The 22,004-nt window shown below is 35.1% G+C and overlaps 1 protein-coding gene across 1 annotated transcript in view; it reads left to right on the top strand.

Moving 5' to 3' along the window:
• The window catches only part of LOC129255444 (cholinesterase 1-like), a 33,870-nt gene extending 14,564 nt beyond the window's left edge, over positions 1-19,306 (top strand). The window contains exons 6-10 of the mRNA XM_064096039.1: positions 10,836-11,003; positions 11,595-12,025; positions 15,825-16,016; positions 16,283-16,467; positions 17,377-19,306. Coding sequence (XP_063952109.1) covers positions 10,836-11,003; positions 11,595-12,025; positions 15,825-16,016; positions 16,283-16,467; positions 17,377-17,489 — 1,089 coding nt within the window. The 3' untranslated portion in view covers positions 17,490-19,306. The remainder of the gene's footprint in view (positions 1-10,835; positions 11,004-11,594; positions 12,026-15,824; positions 16,017-16,282; positions 16,468-17,376) is intronic.
• The last annotated feature ends 2,698 nt before the right edge of the window (positions 19,307-22,004 follow it).

The following is a 22,004-nucleotide window of genomic DNA, read 5'->3' on the forward strand; positions in this document are numbered from 1 at the left end:
AGGTCCCTCGGAGATGACCTTAAGCCGTTGGTCCCCTGGTTGCTTGATCACAGGTATTCGTGCTTTCTTAGCAGTCAGGTAAAACCTCGGTATAACATAACATAACATAACATATAACATAACATCTTATAAAACATAATAAGGCCTATAGATTTGATAAACACAATTAATGACATTAAGCTGCCTTAAATGATTTTTTTTGTATTTTAGAGTGAACGGAGTGGCTGTCAAAAATAAGCAATGCTTGAATGTGAGGCCAGCCCGAAAACTTAGTTTCATTACCTAATTTTACACACATGCATAAATATAACTTCGTAATAGTAAAAACAATAATAGTAATAATGATCGATGTACACTTTGCAAAGCAAATCAGAACTGACAAAGCATAAAAATATAAAGCGAGAGCGAAGCGCGAGCTAAAAATACTTCATATTCCAGTCCGAAAAGGGGTAAATTTAAGCACTTTTTCAAGCACTATGCATGAAAATTCTGAAGTAGATGTGGATGCGAGCGCGAAGCGAAAATTTTAGCCTATATAGTACATGGTGATTTTTTTACCTGGTTGCTAAAAAAGCATGAATGCTTGCAAGCAAGCAACCAGAGGACCGACGGCTTAAGGTCTTCTCCAAGGGACATGGTAGGCATAATGACTATTACGCCTTACCAAGGGGCACTAACGCACCAATTAGGAATCGAATCCGGGTCACCGGAATCAGAAACCCCCGCTTTACCGACTGAGCTATCGCGCCTCTTTTGACACATGAAATATTTTTTTTTTTCAAAGTCTTCACCTCACCCTATTTTATTCACTCTTCTGTCTCCTCTTATTTTTCCTCATTTTCCCTCTTCTCTTTCCCCTTCTTTTCCCCTTTCTTTCGTTCCCCTTCCTTTTTTATGCGGGGGGGGGGGGGCCGGGCCTTTCCCTGGATCCGTCTATTCCCTGTCGGCGGATGGTGAAGGTTTTGTTTTTTTTTTGCGCTCGCGAGCTGATCTGAACCACAAATCAGGAGTAGTACTGCAACACGTCGGCAATGATACATAGAGTCACCGTAGAGGTCTAGTGCCAGTAGACCATTATGGTTATAAGATGAAATGAATATGCCGATTGGACGAAATGATGATTAGACGAGATGGTGATTTGACCCATGGCAAATCTACCAAATGATTGTTAGCCAAAATGGGTTTAGACAAAGTGATAGTGAACCAACTGAAGTTAGACCAGATGGAACGTGGACAAAATGAGAGTAGACCAAGTGGTTATTAGACCAATTGGCTATTAGACCAAAAGTTAATAGAAGTAATGATATTGGACAAAGTGGATATTGGACCAATTGAAAAAAAATACAATTAGACTAAATGATAATAACAAAACGGCTATTAGACCAACTGGCTATTAGACGAGATGGTATTAGACGAAATGGTTATTGGACTAAACTATGTTGATAGTTGACTAACTAATGGTAGACGAAATGATATCAGACCATGCGATAGTGGGGAAAAAGGCAGTAGACGAAAAGTCAATAAACCGATAAATATCCATACAAAGAGTAATCCTAATTTCCAAATCACTTAATTCTCTTTCTTGTGTCTCAAAATACTTAGTGAAAGCATATTTTATAGCTCGAGTCCTGAAGAAAATACCGCTCTGACATCATGCGTTGCGACATGTGACATTATGCGTTGACAATTTGCAGCGACATTATGCGTTGCGACATGTGACGTTATGCGTTATTATGCGTTGACTGCGACATTATTCTTCGGACGCTCTTGGCATAATGTCGCAATCTGCGACATTATGCGTTGGTGCGACATTATCGGTTGTAACAGGCCCCACCTCCCACACCTCGCGCAAATAGGACTCTAAACACGTAGTGTTGACGGGGCAAAAAGTACATCCTTTATCAAACAATTTAGTCTTATTATATCCTCGCAAATTTGACCCTAAACACGTAGCTTTCCTAGCGAAATAGATACTTTGTTTAAATTATTATAGTGTTTTTGACACCCTTGCGTACGTAACGTGCCCTATATCTTAAAAAAGACATTTAACGTGTTTTTTGGTCGCGCATGGTATCCACTCGTTAAAGGACAAGTCCACCCCAATAAAAATTTGGTTTGAATAAAAGGAGAAAAATCCAACAAACACAACACTGAAAATTTCATCAAAATCGGTTGTAAAATAAGAAAGTTATGACATTTCAAAGTTTTGCTTAATTTCACAAAACAGTTATATGCACATCCTGGTCGGTATGCAAATGAGCAGACAGATGACGTCACCCACTCACTATTTCTTTTGTATTTTATTATATGAAATATGAAAAATTCGAATTTTCTCCTCATTGTCATGTGGAACAAACTTTTATTCCTCCCTGAACATGTGCAATTACCATTATTTTAACAGTTTGTGGTTGAATCAAGTTGGTCCCAATTGTCAAATCTGTAAAAATTGAAATATTGTATAATTCAAACAATAAAAAACAAAAGAAATAGTGAGTGAGTGACATCATCGACTCTCTCATTTGCATATCAATGAGTTGTGCATATAACTGTTTTGTGAAAAATAAGCAAAATTTAAAAATGTCATAACTTTCTTATTTTACATCCGATTTTGATGAAATTTTCAGTGTTATGTTCGTTTGATTTTTCTCTATCCATTCAAATCAACAAATTTCTGGAATGGACTTGACCTTTAATATAAGCCCCCCCCCGGGCCAAAAAAGTTGACACTTATAACTCTACTCTGAAAGCCGCCATTGACAATCATGCTTAAATATCTTCTCGTGGTATTCAGCTACGCCCACATGCCCCATGGTATGATGAATCTCTGAAAGACGGAAGACGAAAGTTTCGTTCTGCAGAAAGGAAGTGGCGGAAGTCCAGATCGAGCTGCCACAGACAAACAGGTGATGAAAGCTTCATTGACTGAATATCAATGTGTACTTAAAGGACAAGTCCACCCCAACAAAAAGTTGATTTAAATACAAAGAGAAAAATCCAACAAGCATAACACTGAAAATTTCATCAAAATCGGATGTAAAATAAGAAAGTTATGACATTTTAAAGTTTCGCTTAATTTCACAAAACAGTTATATGCACATCCTGGCTGGTATGCAAATGAGGAGACTATGACGTCATCCACTCACTATTTTATTTTATTATATGAAATATTCTAATTTTCTCCTCGTTGTCAAGTGATACAACGATTAATTCCTCCCTGAACATGTGGAATTACCATTGTTTAATACTATATGGTTCAGTCAAGTTGGTCCTTATCGTCAAATCTATAAAAAATGAAATATTGTATAATTCAAACAATAAAAAACAAAAGAAAAAGTGAGTGATGGACATCGTCGACTGACTCACCTAGTTGTGCATATCACTGTTTTGTGAAAAATAAGCGAAACTTTAAAATGTCATAACTTTTTTATTTTACATCCGATTTTAATGAAATTTTCAGCACTATTTTAGTTTGATTTTTGTCTATTTTTTCAAGTCAGCATTTTCCTGGGGTGGACTTGACCTTTAAGAAAGCTAAATGTGCCCTACACACTCTAAACTTGGTTCCAAGGATTTAAAATAAATCCGGATCGGCTGTGAAAAAGTGATCAGCCGCATTTAGATTTAATAGCCTTGTTGATTTAAGTATAAATCTAAAAGATTTAAATTTATTTTTTTAGATTTAAAAGTTAAACCTTAAGATTTAAAACAAATACAAAATTCGGCTGGTCACTATTCACAGCCGATCTGGATTTATTTTAAATCCTTGGAATTAGAGTGCATCGAGAGAAAATAGCTGGTATAAAAAGCAAGGAGCTAGCCGGGGTATTTTGGGAGTTCATATGGCCGGGGGGGGGGGGCCTCCCAGGCCCCCCTTGAGATCTCGGTCGTTGGCCGCGCGATCGCGCCGAAAATAGGCACGCAGGTCGTCTGGGACATAATCTACAAAATTGTATAGTAATTTATTTCATGCAAATTGTTATTAAGTGATTATGCTAATTTATGCATAATTAGTATGCGAAACCATACTTTTCCCTCTAACTCCCTAAATAAAGCTCCAAATGTTCTAATTTTTGGTTTAGAAACTCTTTGTAGTGTTCTTAGCAAGTATACATGAAAAAATTGCGATATCAGATCAATTTATTATGTATTATATTGTTTTTTGCAATTTCTTATGTATTTCTCTGTTTTTTGGACCTTGTGTTTTTCATTGTTCTTTCAATGAAATTTGTTGGGGACTCTTCTGAGATCATAAACAACATAAAATAAATACATTTGGACCAGCAAAACTAAAAAAATTTTTTTTTTCTTTTCCTCGTGTCAGAGGTATTTATTCATTCAATTGCCAAATCAACATGTATTTACATCCAGGGTCTTAGAGACAACATCCGAGATGTTGTCTAAAAGAATTTCATATTTAAACACATGCCATATAGAATAACTGTTATATGGTTTACCTTGGAAATAGTTAATCATATACATCAAATAGATTGCATATTGAGCATACACAAGGACTGTATTTATATCTGTTGCTTTTTCATGTGTGAAATCAAAACCAACTATTAATAATTTTTCGTTTAATATAATTTTTTCTTTAAACATTAAATTAATCAAATTCACAATACGTTTCCAGAAAAGCTTTACGCTTGGGCATTCTAAAACGACATGATAAAAAGATTCTGTTGTTTTACAGAAAATACATAAGTTGTCTGTTACAATTTTCCACCTCCACAAGTTGTATCTAAACGGTAAAATCCTGTGAAGAGTTTTGAAGTTGAGTTGCTTTATTTTATTATTTTTCAACGTCTTAAACTTAAATTTCAATGTGTCTTTCCAGTCAAAATCAACTGCAAGGTTCAATTTACCTTCCCAGAATGTTAAAGCAGCCGGTTCTCTTTTCTTAAATTCACACAATAAACTATAGAAATTGCGAGACTTCATTGATCGTAGTCTAATAAAATCAAGCGTTCTAATTTCGAATACGTCGCTTCCGTATTGTGAATTTGATTCATCGTTATCTGCATAACTTATGTCTAGAATTCTTTCGATCCAAATTTTTGGTATCGCATTTTTCAGTTTCGAATACATAAAGTCAATTAACAAAGAGTTTAAGCCAAGCACTCGACAAATATGTTCTCTTGGCCGAAATCGTCCATTTTCTACAATGTCATTAATCGTTATAATGCCTTTTTCAAACCATCTTTTAAAAAATAAAGGTTTTCTATCATGTGTGATATTACTATTGTACCACAAAACTTGATTTTTAACATTTACAATATCTGGAAACTGAATATATTTAAGTTCACTCCAAGTTATGAGACAGTCTATATAAAAGTCGGGTACCTTTTGTTTTACGCACAACTTCAACATATCTTTACTGAAACAATTTGTTTTCAAAATTAATAAAATAGGACATATTTTTTCAATCCAATATCTAAACATAAACTTCCACGGTGCATCATTATCATTTTCAAAGAATCTACTCAACCATGATAAATGTAAGGATTGGAATTTAGATTTCAGATCTATCATTCGCAGTCCTCCCCTTATAATATCATTAATTAAGACTGCTCTCTTGACTTTTTCTCGTTTTGAATTCCATAAAAAATTATACATCAGTTTATTGAGATCAACAATTAGTTTCTGGGGGATGGGTAATACAGAGGCAACGTAAACAAATTGAGAAATTACTAATGATTTAAGAATCAAAACTTTACCATAGTAAGTTAAATTTCTCATTTTCCAAAAATTTAAAATTGATTTAACTTTTTGAAGTTTCATAAACCAGTTTAGTCGTTCAGACTCTTTTTTATCACTTGTTATATATATTCCTAAGTACTTGACAGGTTCATCATTCCATTGAATACCTTCAATGAATGCATGTTGTTGTTGCATAGTGACAGCATTTGTTTTCATTACATTTAGGCTTGGCCCAGCAAAGAAACCAAAACGTTTTACTTCTCCAAGACATAAGTTGGCAGACTGAATGTTGTTTAAAAAGAGAACAGTGTCATCTGCAAGTTGAGATATCTTAAATTCTTTTGAAATACCAGTTACAGTAGATTCTACAGTGATACCACTGATATCAATATTCTGCTTTATTTTTAATGCCATAATTTCTACAACAAGAATAAACAATATAGCCGACAGAGGGCAACCCTGTCTAATTCCTCTTTTTATTTCAAATTTTTTCGAAATCCAACCATTATTCATGACACTCCCTCCAACATTTGCATAGAGGACCTTAATCCATGTAATAAAAGATTCTTTGAATTTAAGTTTGTATAATATTTGAAATAAAAACTGATGGGTAACCGTATCGAAAGCTTTTCGAAAATCAAGAAAAAGAAAAATGCCTGGGTGATTATTATATTCACAATATTTAATAATATCTTTAACCAAACGTAGATTTTGCATAGCAGAGCGCTGTTTTAAATAACCTGATTGATCAAAAGAAATCAATTTATCTATAACACCTCTTAATCTTGTACACAATACTTTTGCTGCAATCTTATAGTCTGTGTTGAGCAATGATATAGGTCTCCAATTATCTAGACATTGTTTATCACCTTTCTTGTACAGCAAAGTTAATATAGCTAATTTCTGAGTTTCTGATAACTGTTTTTTAATAAAACCTTCATTAACACTATCTATTATAAGGGATTTAACATCGTCCCAAAAATATTTTAAAAATTCAACAGATAAACCGTCACTACCTGGTGACTTATTGTTTTTCATAGAAAATAAAGCATTACGACATTCTTCCTCAGTAAGTATACCTTCGCATGACAATGCTTCTTGTTCTGTTAACGTAGGTAATACAGTTGAATCTAAATAGTCATCAATATCAGACGATTCAACTTCATTGTTTGTTTTAGAGTACAAATGTTTATAATATTGAAATATTTCTCCAAGAACAGATTCCTGGTTTGTAATAACCCTTCCATTCTTTTTAATAGAATTAATTTCTTTTCTCTTTCCGTTTCTCTTTTCACTTTCAAAAAAATATTTGGTTGACTTTTCACCATGCTCTATCCATTTTTGTCTGGATCTGATGAAAGCTCCTTTGCATTTATATGTTAACCATTGGTCTAGTTTAATTTTTGTTCGTTCTAATTCAGCTTTATTTTCATTAGATGAGTTTTCATCAGTCTTATAACTCATTGAATCGAATTCAGATTGCAATTGGTTGAAAGTTTCATTATTTTCTTTCTGTTTGTGTTTCGAATACTTGATAGTGTATTCTTTAATTTTTATTTTACACATATCCCATTTCATTTGAGGATTCATAATAACATTTTCCAATATAAATTTTTTAATCAAACTTTTCACATTTTTTGTATAATAATCGTCTTTTAATAACGAATTATTCATTTTCCATAAGCCACATCCTTTTCGAGGACTATTAGTTGTCAATTTTAAAGTAATTGCACAATGATCACAATTTGGAGCAGGTTTAATTTCAACCGTTTGCACACAGCAGCATAAAGAATCTATTAACAGCCAATAGTCAAGACGGGAAAATATGTTTAATGACAATTGACGCCAGGTGAATTGCTTTTTGTAAGGAAACATTTTCCTCCAAACATCAATCAGATGGAAATTTTTAATTAGTTTCTTAAACACCTTATTTTCTTTATAAGCATAAGACACACCTCGCGTATCTAGTTGGGCATTTTGAACGCAATTCCAATCTCCGCCTAGCACCAATGAATCATTGACTTGTAACACTTTTCGTAACCATTCTGTTAAATGACTATAAAAAAATTCTTTTTCATTATTTTTTGTTGGTGCGTAGACATTTACAACAAGATAAGAGTTTTTATCATCTTTCAATCTTATCGCAAGAACTCGACCATCAAGGTGCAAAAACTTTTCGATCTGTTCAAAGTAACCTTTACGCACAAAAATAGCCACACCTCTAGAGTGGTTTGTGCCATGATTGAAGAAACATTGGTAATGTAATTCTCGACTCACTATCGATTCCATTTCAAAGGTCAAAAAAGTTTCTTGTAACATTATTACATCTGTTTTCTGTTTAATTATCCACAACATAATTTTGCTTCGTTTCAGTTTATTTCTGATCCCTCTTACATTGAGGGATAAAAAAGACATATTCTGTTTTCGTTCACTCGTACCGAGGATTTTTTTTTTCCATGTCCGTGTTTGGTGATCTGAGTTTCAGTTTACTCACTTTGCTTTGGTCAATTTCTTTCTTTCCGATTTCCTCTTTTGAACTTTCTGCTGGGGTGTGCTTTTTTTTTAGTCAAAACTAAAAATAATCATACATTTATGATTTTTGGTTGAAAACACAATTTACATTGACTTTGTACACGAAATCACGTTTTTGAGCAATTTTTGGTCTGACATGCACTTACATAATGTTGCGTAATTTCGGAACCACGTACCAGGGTGACACGAAACTGGTCTCAAAAGTTGCGCAAGACTTGAACGTAAAAAGTCAGCGAGTGGCGCGGTCAAAAAATTTCGCACGGCGAAAATATTGCGCGAATCCAGGCCGGGGGGGGGGGGGGGCCTCGGAAGCCCCCCCCCGGCCTGGATTGGGTTAACAATAGAGCGATCTTATCAATACTTGCCATCCCACAGCTCGAAGGATGAAGTTTGTCAGCATTTTCAGACTACTTCAACAAGATATCCTTGCAATCCCACAGCTCGAAGTTAAGAGCATCAACTTCTAACGTCAATCTGTCGCCTGTACCATCCTCTACTGAAGCTACTTTGGTAGGTTCTGCATGTCAACTTGAAGAATTCCATCAAGTTTCAGAGGAAGGTGTTCGCAAGATTACTAAATCTAAGAAGTTGAAAACTTGTGTGCTTGCACCTGTTTCTGCATGCGTCTTTAGCGGATGCCTGAAAACTCTTCGTCCTGCCATCACCCATAATGTAAATCAGAGTCTTATGTCTGGCAATTTTCCAACTTAACTCAAATCTGCAGTTGTTACGCCAATATCGAAAAAGCAGAATCTAGATCCTGAGGACTTGAAGAACTTTCGTCCGATATCAATCCCCGGTATCAATCATCCCATTAGTGATCGAACGTGTGGTCAGTCAGAAGCTTACATCATATCTGGCTAGTAACTATCTTCTCCCATTTAGGCAGTCAGCGTATCGTCAACACTACAGTGTGGAAACTGTCTTACTACGTGTACGCAATGACCTTCTTCAATGCCTAGGCAATGGGAATGAGGCTCATCCTTCTTGATCTGTTACGGGTGTTTTCGATGCGTTCGACGATGAGATTCTGCTTTCGAGACTGAAATACAGATTTGGGGTGACTGGTACGGCATTACAGTGGTTCCTATCTTACTTGTATGGAAGCCAAAAGAGAGCAGAAAGTGCGCATTCAAGACAACACGTCTGATTCAACACCACTGCAGTGAGGCGTCCCTAAAGGATCGATAATCGGTCCGATTCTATTTCTGCTACACTACACCAGTTCAGGACATCATTCAAGCACATGGTTTCTCTACAATGATTTACGCTGACGACACACAACTTATCGTCTCCGAAAAGTCTTCAGAAAGGGAGAATGTTGTAGGGAGACTGGAAATCTGCCTCCAGGAAATATGGAAGTAGATGGTAAGCAATCATCTGAAACTTAATGACAGCAAACAGTAGGTGATTCGTGTTTCATCTCCTTTCAGACGAGTTCAAGAGGCTCTCCCTTTGACGTCAACGATTGGCCAGGTTTTGCCATCCCCTTCAGTAATTGATCTGGGTGTCATTTTGACGAGAATGTCAACATGTGCCGACACGTAAACATGGTAAACATGGTTTGTCGCAAGGCCTCATTTGCTCTGAGACGTATTGAAATGATTCGTTCATACCTTAGTAAGAATGTGACTGAGATCCTCATTCATGCTTTTGTGTCTTCCCTTCTCGATAACTGTAGCAGGCTCTTGTATGGAACACCGGTCAAAGATATAGCAAAGCTCCAAATAATCCAAAATTCATCCACAAGACTTGTCTCCAGATTCAAGACACACAACCACATCACACCAATCTTCAAAGAACTTCACTGGCTACCCATCGAATCACGAATTCGCTTCAAAGTCCTTATAACATTTAATGCTGTCCACGGTCTTGCCCCTCAAAATATTTCTGAACTTGTTTCTCCATACAACCCCTCAAGGACACTTAGATCGTCAACCCAACAATTCCTTCAAGTACCTAGTCTATTAAGAACAAGACGCATGGCGAAAGGTCCTTCTATAGTGCCCCCACCCTTTGGAATTCCCTCCCAGTACTCTCCGATCACAAAATAATCCTGGACTTTTCAAATCCCAACTTAAAACATTTCTCTTTAATGAAGCATTCAAATAGACAATTTTTTTATACTTATGCCATATATAACTGATTAATGTAGATGTTGTTTAAGTGATATTCTAAGTAATTCCTTATGTTGTATAATTTTATTTCTGTAAAATGCATTAAGAGTCATTGCTGGTTTGATATGAACTATAGAAGAACTTAATAATTGTTACTATTATTAAATACTGGAGAAAGTAAATAGTATAGAAAATATGTAAATGGGAGATATTGTAATTCAGATGATCATGAAACGATTATTGTAATTCAGATGATCATTAAACAATATTGTAGACCATTTTTTTAGCAATGTGAAATGTGTGAGTGGGTCGGATGGAAAAGTGAATTGGTAAAGAGGCGGAATGTACAATGATGTTCGTTCGTTTTACAATTTATTTCATGTTTAAGAGAATACGAATATGTATTAGTAACAGCCTGCTGTACAACTCCACCTTGTAAATAAAATAAATATCACACTCGTGTTTTCTTTGTATTGTTATAAATCTTAGAGTGGAACATCCCTATCACCATGGGCATTTCGTCATAACCCGGAAGCAGATCGACAGGAAGCTAATGCGCTTGGAGCTAAAGTTGGATGTGATATTAAAGACTCCACTCAACTAGTAGATTGTTTGCGGATGGTTGATGCCTTTACTCTAATGAATGCTTTTTGGCAGGTACTCCTGCGGGATCTATTCTCAGTTTTATTCTATGATTCCTTTTGCTATTAACTCTATTTTTATGATGACATAGACAATGAATAGGGAATTTGTTTTTAATGTTGGCGTTATGTATTCACATCCTTGAATTGGAATGTCACAAAATTGACATTAAAACATGCATAATAATAAACATTTTGCTTTAAAATGATCACCGAACTACTCTGAAGATTAAGGGTGTCTAATGTCCTAAAAGAATGTACAGAAAACTCATGTGGAATTCCTGTGTTTGATTGCTCTGACCTGTTATCTTTGTTTTGTATCATCTTCATCATTCCAACAAAAAGACTCTGATAGGATCTTTCTATATATTCAAGTCCACTCGTATTATTATGGGAATGACTTTTGTTATTTGATGAGGCGAATAACTTTATTTAGTGTTATGAAGAGTTCTAAGAAAAATCAGTATGCCAAATTTGTTCTCATGATGATAAAGTTCGTATTCGAGATTATATTTCGTAGGAAATATTACAAAGGCTGATGATATTTCGAATACCTATTAAAAGCACTAACGTTAGTTTATTAAGATAATTTGTGTATTCTTCCTAGGTATACCCTCGTAGCTACATACGTTTAGATGGCATATTTCTGAATGATACCCCTGCAAATATGTACGCATCTGGTTCCTTCAAGAAAGCAACAATCCTTGCCGGATACAACAAGGACGAAGGTTACATTGCAGTAAAAGATATGTTTAGTGAATACCAGGATGATGAGGTCCCAGCGATGTCTAAGTCAATGTACACGGCAGAACTTCCTAAAGTTATGTATGGTAACACTGATGATATATTGATGAGGTCCATTGACCAGCAGTATATCGACTGGACACAGGCCGATAATGTGAGTGCGGAATATCTTCCTGCATTCACCGGTGCTGTTGGCGATCAGAGATTTTCTTGCCCAACTGATCACGTGATACGCGCTCACGTCCAATCGGGGGACACAGTATTCAATTATTTCATGACGCATGCACCCAGCACGTAAGATAATTATCAAAACGAGATTGTTATGTTTTAAAAAGATTATATAGCTATTTTATATGGAAAAATAAAGTATAGGAGTAGTGTGATGATGTTTGAATGTTTGCACGGGGGGGGGGGGGGTGCACTGTGATAATTATAAACAATCGCGGAAGTGGTTTACGGTACTCGGTGCACCATGTGGGGAGTCCTACAACTGCAAAGAGTTAGAGTTGATTGTAAATACATAAGTTTGACAACCGGGTGGGTTAATATACAAATCCTCACTGCTCACGAACATGACTGTGTAAATTACCATTCCCGTGATGCTTTTCCGGCCCTCACGAGGCCTTGGTTATGGAAGGGCAGGTATCCAGCACTGAGGGAGTGACGATATCCGCCGTCATCCGAATACAGAGCAGTCCATATTATTTTATTTTATATACCTCATCGTAAAATCAAAGATCTTTCCTTACTCTGATAAAGTGATATCGTTATTGTCTCATCTGCATATTGCAGAGCGAGACTATAGGCGCCGCTTTTTCGGCCACGGCGGCGGCGTCGTCAACGTTGAAATCTTAACCAAGGTTAGGGTTTTGAAATGTCATCGTAACCTAGAAAGTATATGGACCTAGTTCATGAAACTTGGAAACATAAGGGTAATCAAGTATTAACTGAACATCCTGTCTGAGTTTCAGGTCACATGACCAAGGTCAAATGTCATTTAGGGTCAATGAACTTAGACCATGTTGGGAATCAATATCGAAATCTTAACCAAGCTTAAGTTTTTGAAATGTCGTCATAACTTCGAAAGCATATAAACTTAGTTTATGAAACTTTGACATAAGGGTGTTAGTGTATCACTGAAGATCCTGCGTGAGTTTCAGGTCACATGACTAAGGTCAAATGTCACTTAGGATCAACGAACTTTGACCATGTTGGAGGTAATTGTGGAATTGTCATCATAACTTAAATTTTATGAAACTTAGACATATGAGCAAATTAAGTATCCCTGAACATCCTGCGCGAGTTTCAGGTCACATGACCAAGGTCAAAGGTCATTTAGGGTCGACGAACTTTGATAATGTTGGGGGTATTTGTCATCATAACTTTAAAAGTTTATAGATCTAGTTCGTAAAACTTAGGACATAAGACTAACCATGTATCCCTGAATATTTGTTTGTTTGTTTGTTTTATTTCCGTATATAAAATAACAGATACAAAGTACATACAAATACATATAACATGATATGATGAGGTCAATATTAAGATACAATAATAAAAGGTAAAAAATAAAGTAAATTATACGGCTGGTAGTCCATATTCAGCTGCAATAATGCATTGCTGCTGGTCTTCCATGGAGCCAGTTTACTTACAAAAATGCTATGATTACCATAAAATAAAGAAAGTTGACCATCAGACATATAAGTGAAATCATTAAAAACAAAGAAAAATCATATAACCTACACCTACCCCCCTCCCCCCGGTACAAATCAGTGGTTTAATTTCATTTAGCACAGATATATTTCAAAAATGTATTTTTAAAAGAATTGAAAGTGGTGACATTACGCACGCACAAAGGGATTCTGTTGAATTCAGATGCAGCTCGGTAAGAGAAAGATCTTTTACAACTATTGGTTCTAGGTCTGGGTAAACATATATTATTTTCATTTCTAAGAGGGTAAGGAGTATCTTTTGTATGAAACAAATTTTTCATATATTCAGTGGACATGTTGTTACAAATCTTATACATGAATAATATCAAGTGAGTATACTGTCTCTTTTGAATAGTGTCCCAACCAAGAATAGAATGAATTTGAGAGGTTGAAGTGTGTGAATAGGGGTCAATTTTCAAGATTATTCTTCCAGCTCTATTTTGAATTTTTGAAGTTGGTCAAGTAGAGATTTGTTTGCAGATTGATAGATAATGTCACCATAATCAAAATGAGGTAAAATTATTGACTTATATATTAACTTTAATTCTGACAAATTTACAAAATGCTTTAGCCGTGCAATATAACCAATCATTCTCCCCAGTTTTTTACATAAATAATTTACGTGATAGTCCCACTTCATGTTTTCATCCACAAAGACACCTAGATACTTAAAGCTATTCACTTGAGTCAGTAAATGACAGTCAATTTTTAGTTGTAAATGTTGTGACCTTTTAAGCATTTTAGGTGTTCCAATCAACATGCTTACAGTTTTATCATAGTTTATTTTCAAATTATTCCTGTTCATCCAGACAGATAGACTTTCCAGCTCCTTATTAAGGATGAGTTCGATAACTCTAATATCTTTATGTGAGAAATATATTACTGTGTCGTCAGCATAAAGGTGTACGGTGCACTCTTTAAATACAGAAATTATATCATCAATAAATAAAATGAACAGTAAGGGTCCAAGGAGAGATCCCTGGGGTACTCCCTTAAAAATGACCCTTTCTTCAGATAAAATTCCATTAATGGATGTACGTATTCTTCTATTAGTCAAATAACTTTTGAACCAATGCAATTCATCACCAGATATACCAATATTTTTAAGTTTGGATAGGAGAATTGCATGATCGACCAGGTCGAAAGCCTTTTGAAGGTCTATAAAAATAGCCCCTGTATACTGCCCATTGTCCATAGAATGAAACCAGTCACCCGTTACCTTAGCAAGAGCAGTAATGGTAGAGTGTTTCGGACGGAATCCAGATTGAAAAGCAGAAAGTAAAGAATGAGTTTGAATATAACGAAGCAATTGCTTTTGCACAATTTTTTCCATTAATTTAGACACACAGGGTAGAATCGATATCGGTCTATAGTTGTTAAATTCAAACTTATCACCTTTCTTGTGAATAGGAACAATTTTGGCTACTTTCCATTTCTCAGGTACAACACCAATATCTTGTGCGTGTTTCAGGTCACACGACCAAAAACCGAAGGTCATTACAATTTTAGGGTATACGAACTTTGGCCGTGTTGGGGTTATTTGTTGAATTGGCATCTTAACTTAGAAAGTTTATAGATCTACAATAGAATTCATGAAACATAGACATAATGATAATCAAGTAGGAATGATTATTTTGCACATGTCTTAGGTTACATGATCATGGTCTAAGGTCATGTTGGGTCAATGGACATATTATTTTATTATCATATGAGTGTTTTATTTTGTTAATAATCATTTAATAGCTGTTTTCAAAGTCAGCACTGCTGCTATAACAGATCGCGTAATGCAGGCGAGACTGCCAGAGGCCTTCCACTTTTAGGGCCCGTTTTGGACCACTAGTGTATTTCAATCTATATATATATATATATTACGGGATGTGATGGAAGAAATTGATAGCAAGGTAAAACCCTCAGAAAGCGATATGCGGAACTGCACCGTATCACGTGCCACGAGATGCAGATTTGATTGACCAATCAGTGATAAGAATCTTAATAATAATAATAATAATATTCCGCATTTATATAGCGCTTAATACATCGGAACGACGTCTCTAAGCGCTTTACAGACATATTATTACCCCGGTCATCGGATCATTGCATGCCCGCATACAATGTATGCACCTTCTCCACTCCCTGGGGAGCATTCCAACAAGAGTTCCAAGACTCAATTGCTAGGCATACTATATATAGGCTTTCACATCCTACCGGGTACCCATTTAACACCTGCTAAGTGGCAAAGTGTGGATTAACGCCTTGCCAAAGGACGCTAGGCCATGGTGGGATTCGAACACACGACCCTCTGATTACAAGGCGAGGGTCAGAACCGCTACACCACGATCTTAGTATGAAGTATATATATTTAACATCAATCAATTAATCTACAGGTCATATTTTCAGTCTGGTCTCAATGGATCGGGACCAGGTTGGCTTGGGGCGACACACACAGAAGATATCCAGTTTGTATTTGGATGGCCATTCATTCCAGAATGGATGGCTGATCGTCGACCTCTTCATGATGATGAAATTGATCTGTCCGTGAAAGTCATGACCATGTGGACCAATTTCGCTAAATATTCGTAAGTCTTCAATATTGCCACTATGATTCTGAATAAATTTTTCAGGGAAATATTGTGACACGGACGCACTTGTAACTATTTAGGTTATTATAAAGAAAATAACTATAGTCCCTCATGGGTGTATAATTTGATTCTCATATAACTTGCATTGTTTTTGTCTGACCCCACTAGAGAAAATTATAAACGAAGACAGTAAAATAATAGGCCCCTATAAATTCAAGGTTAGTTGGTCTTAAGCTAACATTATTATGTTCTGTTTCCATCAGACATCCAGGCAAGACGAACAATAGTGTTGAACCCGAAAAAGAAGGTGACTTCTATTGGCCTATATATACGTTACCTGAGCTTACATATAAAGAGCTCTCTTTAGGATTGACAAATGATCGAGCTATCAGGGCAGATGAGTGCGCCTTTTGGAATTCTTACGTTCCAGATCTCGTTCAGCTTATAGGTAAGATTTCACTGCTCATGGTTGTAATTAAGAATATTGTTTAATCGAATTCATATTATTTTTTATTTATATATTTTGATGAAAAATGAAAGTTAAGATGAGTATAATGATACAGTATATAATTTGAACAGAAGGAGCGTATGGGCGTGTTCGTGATGAGAATATATGAGTGTCGATGTAAACTGATCTCGCATTTTGGCGGAACAACTGATCGTATGGGTATCCACACGACGATAATATCCAAGTGACGTACAAATACTCAATAAGTAAATAATTTATATGACCATTCAGACGCAATGGACGATTTTGGCATCTTACGGTTTTCAACGCAGTCATTTAATGTTGCATATCGATACGAAAAGTCCTTTTATTGTCCTTTTTGAAAGATGGTAGTCGTTATCAAAGCAAACATGGACTATATGAATCTGAGTGTATTCTGGAAGTGTCACATCCAAGTTGCCCCCCCCCCCTTTTGGGTTTTTTCATTCTCTTGATATCCTCGTATTCATGTCCTTTGTCTATCAATTTGATTGGTGTTTTAATTTGATAAAATTTCTTTGATACCAGAAACTAATTAATGAATATTGATAAACTATTTATCCTTTCCTGACAATAATTATTTTCATGTGAGAACTTTTAAACCAGGGAAAATGATATTGTCGAGAATGATGTATATTTTTAATCAACCTTCTCCATGAAAGATGCGAATTAATATTGAGCCTATTGCACTGCCAAAATCACGTTGTCACTCAAATGTAGGATTATATTGAAAAATACCTCTTTGGTGAGATATCGGTTTTGATATTTTGTGTAACCCAATGATTCCTGATATAGTGCTAAATTTAGCACCCTGTTTTGAATTCTATTTCTGCAACTTAACGAATAACTTTGATTTGGTTTTGTTTTCAGAGAATGTTCCGAGTGGTGAAGAAGAGTGGCGGGAGGATTTTGAGAAATGGCAGGACGATATGGAAGAATGGAGAAATGTTTTTGATGAATATCAACAAACAGTACAATGTTGAATTTAATGAGAACTTTTTAATGACTACCGAAACCTCATAGTTTTGAAGTGTTCATTTTCACCAATTTATTATTGCTATTTATTCTCTTAATGGAATGATACTGATCAGATTATGCTAATTGTTGTTGTACTATAACTTTCGTGAGAATAATTCCATAACATATCGTTTTAATCCATGTTGCATTTTATTGTAAATATCCATAGAAAAGTGTAGGTTTCGTGGAAACTGATTTGTAATAGGAAATGTAATCATTAACCTAATTGCAAAGAAATATACAATATACAGACCATTATCACATTGTACTCTTAGCAGTTGTCGCGTACATCTTTTACTTGCAATTTGTGAATAGTTTCATTGTGATGAGCCTACTCTCATCCATTCTGACCTTGCAAAATGCTATTTGTAATCACCCTAATGGGGCTATTTAATTTTGATACAATGATATTGCAAGCTTGTTCATACTAAACACTCTTGTTAGAGGACAAGTCCACCCCAACAAAAAGTTGATTTGAATAAAAAGAGAAAAATTCAACAAGCATAACACTGAAAATTTCATCGAAATCGGATGTAAAATAAGAAAGTTATGGCATTTTAAAGTTTCGCTTAATTTCACAAAACAGTTATATGCACATCTTGGCTGGTATGCAAATGAGGAGATTATGACGTCATCCACTCCCTATTTCTTTTGTATTTTATTCTATTAAATATGAAATATTCTAATTTTCTCCTCATTATCAAGTGATACAACGGTTAATTCCTCCCTGAACATGTGGAATTACCATTGTTTAATACTATATGGTTCAGTCAAGTTGGTCCTTATTGTCAAATCTAAAAAAAACGAAATATTGTATAATTCAAACAATAAAAAGTCAAAAGAAATAGTGAGTGATGGACATCATCGACTGACTCACCTAGTTGTGCACATCACTGTTTTGTGAAAAATAAGCGAAACTTTAAATTGACATAACTTTCTTATTTTACATCCGATTTTGATGAAATTTTCAGCACTGTGCTAGTTTGATTTTTCTCTATTTATTCAAGTCAGCATTTTCCTGGGGTGGACTTGACCTTTAAGCGTAAATTTACCTTCATTATGAGTTTCTATAGTTTTCACGGTCAGTGCCTAGTTAAAGATCCTAATCATTATAATTATATTGGCATATTGGCAATGAACCATATTACTCGTTGTAAATGCAGTTATAATAGATGAGGTTTGGCATTATCACTCAACTGCCTATCAGCCATAGTATAATTAATCTTTTAATGTTGCCATGAAAATAGAGGCAAACAGCAGGGACATCTTTTTACAACAGAAATTAGCTTAATTTTAAATCATTACATGCATGATGAACTTTGAGTGTTTCAGATGAGAGAAAATGATTAATCAAGTTTTAAATTAAAAATACTTTCTCGAAAGACGCTTGAGATACCTTCCACCCGATTCTTTCTTTGGTTCATGGCAATAAATGCTAGATATCCACTGCATGCTGAACTGATAAACTCGATCAAACCCACTATAAAGGTACACACCTTGGTTCCCTTCTTTGATATACAGAACAGATAAAAAGGAATTTAAAAAAAAAAAAAAAAATCGAAATATTCGAGAAGGTTACCATGGAAACCAGAGTGACGTCGATCAAGCTATAACAACGTTTATCATAATAGATATATATTGAATATTTTGTCGAGCTATAGACCGACGAGGTCCGGAAATATATTGAATCAGACTTGATCGAATAAATTATTTTGGCAATTGGAATCTGGCATTTTGATTAAGATTAATTGGTTTATTTCATTCCTTTTCGAGTTTCAACAAATGGTAGAAAAACATATAAATAAGAAAAAAAAATACATATATGAATTGGTAATATGCACAGAAACAAAATACATAGATTTTACTCATACAATCATTACCAGAGGGGAATATATCCCCCGCCCAATATTTCAGGTAGGGGATGGCCTGTGTTATCATCCCCAATAAGTTAAGGTATGATCACAATATGATGATGAAGATGATAATGATAATAATGAAAATAATGAATTGATAATAATAACAATAATAACAACAATAATAACAATGATAATAATTATAATAATTACTATAATCATAATATTAGTATTAATAATAATAATTATCATGATGATGGTAGTAATGGACATCCTATTTACGCATGATGACCATTGATATTGTTTTTCTCATAATTTTCTTATGTTTATTGCTATTAATGAAGACATTTCTTTCTTTCGGAAACTGTTACAAACAGATTGATGGAGAAAGAAAAAAATATCCAGGACCTAATAGGATAACATGTTCATGTTTTAATGCATGAAATTATCGTTTTCAAATTTACCATTCCTCGCAACTAAGCGCATTGGGTTTACCCCGTCTATCATATGCCACCCTCTATATTGAATATCACTTCATTATGTAAGTTTTCTATATTCATGCAGATGAATATAAAATTAGTGGAGAACACATAAAAGGAATGAGAAATGGAATTTAAAAGAGTGTATAAAATAAATATAAACCCCATAAAACCAATGAGTCCTCACAGCTAATTTTAGGTAAAGTTTTCAGCTCGCGCTTGGTGCATAAATTTGTTTATTTAGTCCTTACAAAATATAGTCTAGCAGAATGAAAACTAACATTATACTTAAAATTTCGGACTTAAGGGCTATGCCCCCCCCCCCCATCTGCGTACCGATTCTTAGGGGCCATGGACCCCCAAAGATCTTTCCGACCAAGAAAGAATGGGAAACGAAAGACAAATTAAAAAGATTAAAAGGGTTGAATATGAATATTAGGTCAAAGTATATAACAAAATTATTTAAGAGATTGATTAAAAAGAAATAAACTGTCATTGACAACATGTCTGGCCCCCTAAAAAATAGACTCGTAAAGCCACTGACTCCCCTCACCTCACTTTCAACTGAAATGAATCCCTCACAGAGAACAATATTTGTGCCAGCTCCCCCCCCCCCCCCCCCCACCATGGAGACCGATTATTACTGAAAAATATCATTTAACGTTTTTTTAAATATAATGATTAATTATTGAGTGTAAGCTAAAAGAAGGAAAAATACGTGAGATCAGCTTGTTAAAAAAAACTTTTTAGTGGGGGCGTTGCCTTATCACATATTCCATCAGGATAATGTTTACATGAAGGTGTAATTCTTTATTGAGATATAGTAAAATATATATAGCTTTGAATTAAGTACATTGCTGTCTAATGAAGTACACGCTGAATAAAATCAAAAATTTCTCTTTGTAAAGGCTGAGTAAAAAGGTTCATGATATTGCCTATGCCACAACGAAGAATTATGCTTCAAAATAAATTTGTTTCTCCTGAAGAACCAGGCAGGTCTGTATTACAATACCTTTTTTTAGTGTTGTTATGTGTAAAGGTGTGGGGGGTGTATGTGAATATTTCGGGTGTATGGGCGCATGCGGGTGTGCTTTTGAGTAAATTATTTCAATTCCACTATAATGAATGGAAAATAAAGTGTGCGTGTGTCTGGGTGTGGGTGGGTTACTTAAAGGGGAACCCAGACATTGCATAAACTGTTGTGTTGGAATGGAGAAAAATAATTAAGACAAGAAATTGGACAAGCAATAAAAAAGTTAAGGCTGTTTTTTTTATAATGAGATCCCTAAGACTGTAGATTGGCAACTGGGTAAGTAAATTATGACAAGGACAACTTTCCATAGGCCATGTACTTAATTATCAGGGATTTGTGGTTTTCTCCTAAGTAGGGGAAGGCAGGGTAAGTTGAGCATAGGGGCAAGTTGAGCCACCACCCCAGGCCAATTATGAATGAGTCAGACATTGTGGTGGTGTCATGTATTGATGACCCATTACTGTCATAACCCTTAACCCCACCACATCGTTTTCAACTTTGAAACAAAAAAGTACTTTTTTAGAGGGAAAAATACACATTTCAGCAAAAAAAGTAAAACAGGATGTGAAATAAATCAGTGCTTTATACTCACACACGTCTTTAAATATAATAAAGAAATAAGAACAATACTGTTAGTCCAGGTGTAGATTCTCATTCTTGTCATAGTCTTTTACAATCATGATGGATGCATAAGAAATGTGTGGATGTGAAAATACTGCATGAAGTTCGGACTGGGGTAATTTGAGCCAGCCAACATGGGGAAAGTTGAGCCATGGTAATTCTTATGGTAATGTATAATAAAAAAAAAACCTTAAATGTAAAATAAACAAACCTTAAAAAGCCATACATGCAGGCAGAAAGGAGCAAATTCACATGACAGTTCTTTTACTTTTAGAGGATGTTAGTATTTATAGAGAATAAGCAAGTGAAAAGATTATAAATAAAAATTGACATGCTGCATGGTTCTTCCCGCATACATTTTGTAAATAGTTTTTGTGGCTCAACTTACCCCAGAAGTTGGCACAACTTACCCCACAGATGGGGCAAGTTGAGCCATTTGAAATTGTTTTTTTTTCAAAGGTCACAATGAGTTTCAGTGTGGGGTAGAAAGTTATA

The sequence above is a fragment of the Lytechinus pictus genome, chromosome 3 (assembly GCF_037042905.1).
Source record: "Lytechinus pictus isolate F3 Inbred chromosome 3, Lp3.0, whole genome shotgun sequence".
NCBI lineage: Eukaryota > Metazoa > Echinodermata > Echinoidea > Temnopleuroida > Toxopneustidae > Lytechinus > Lytechinus pictus.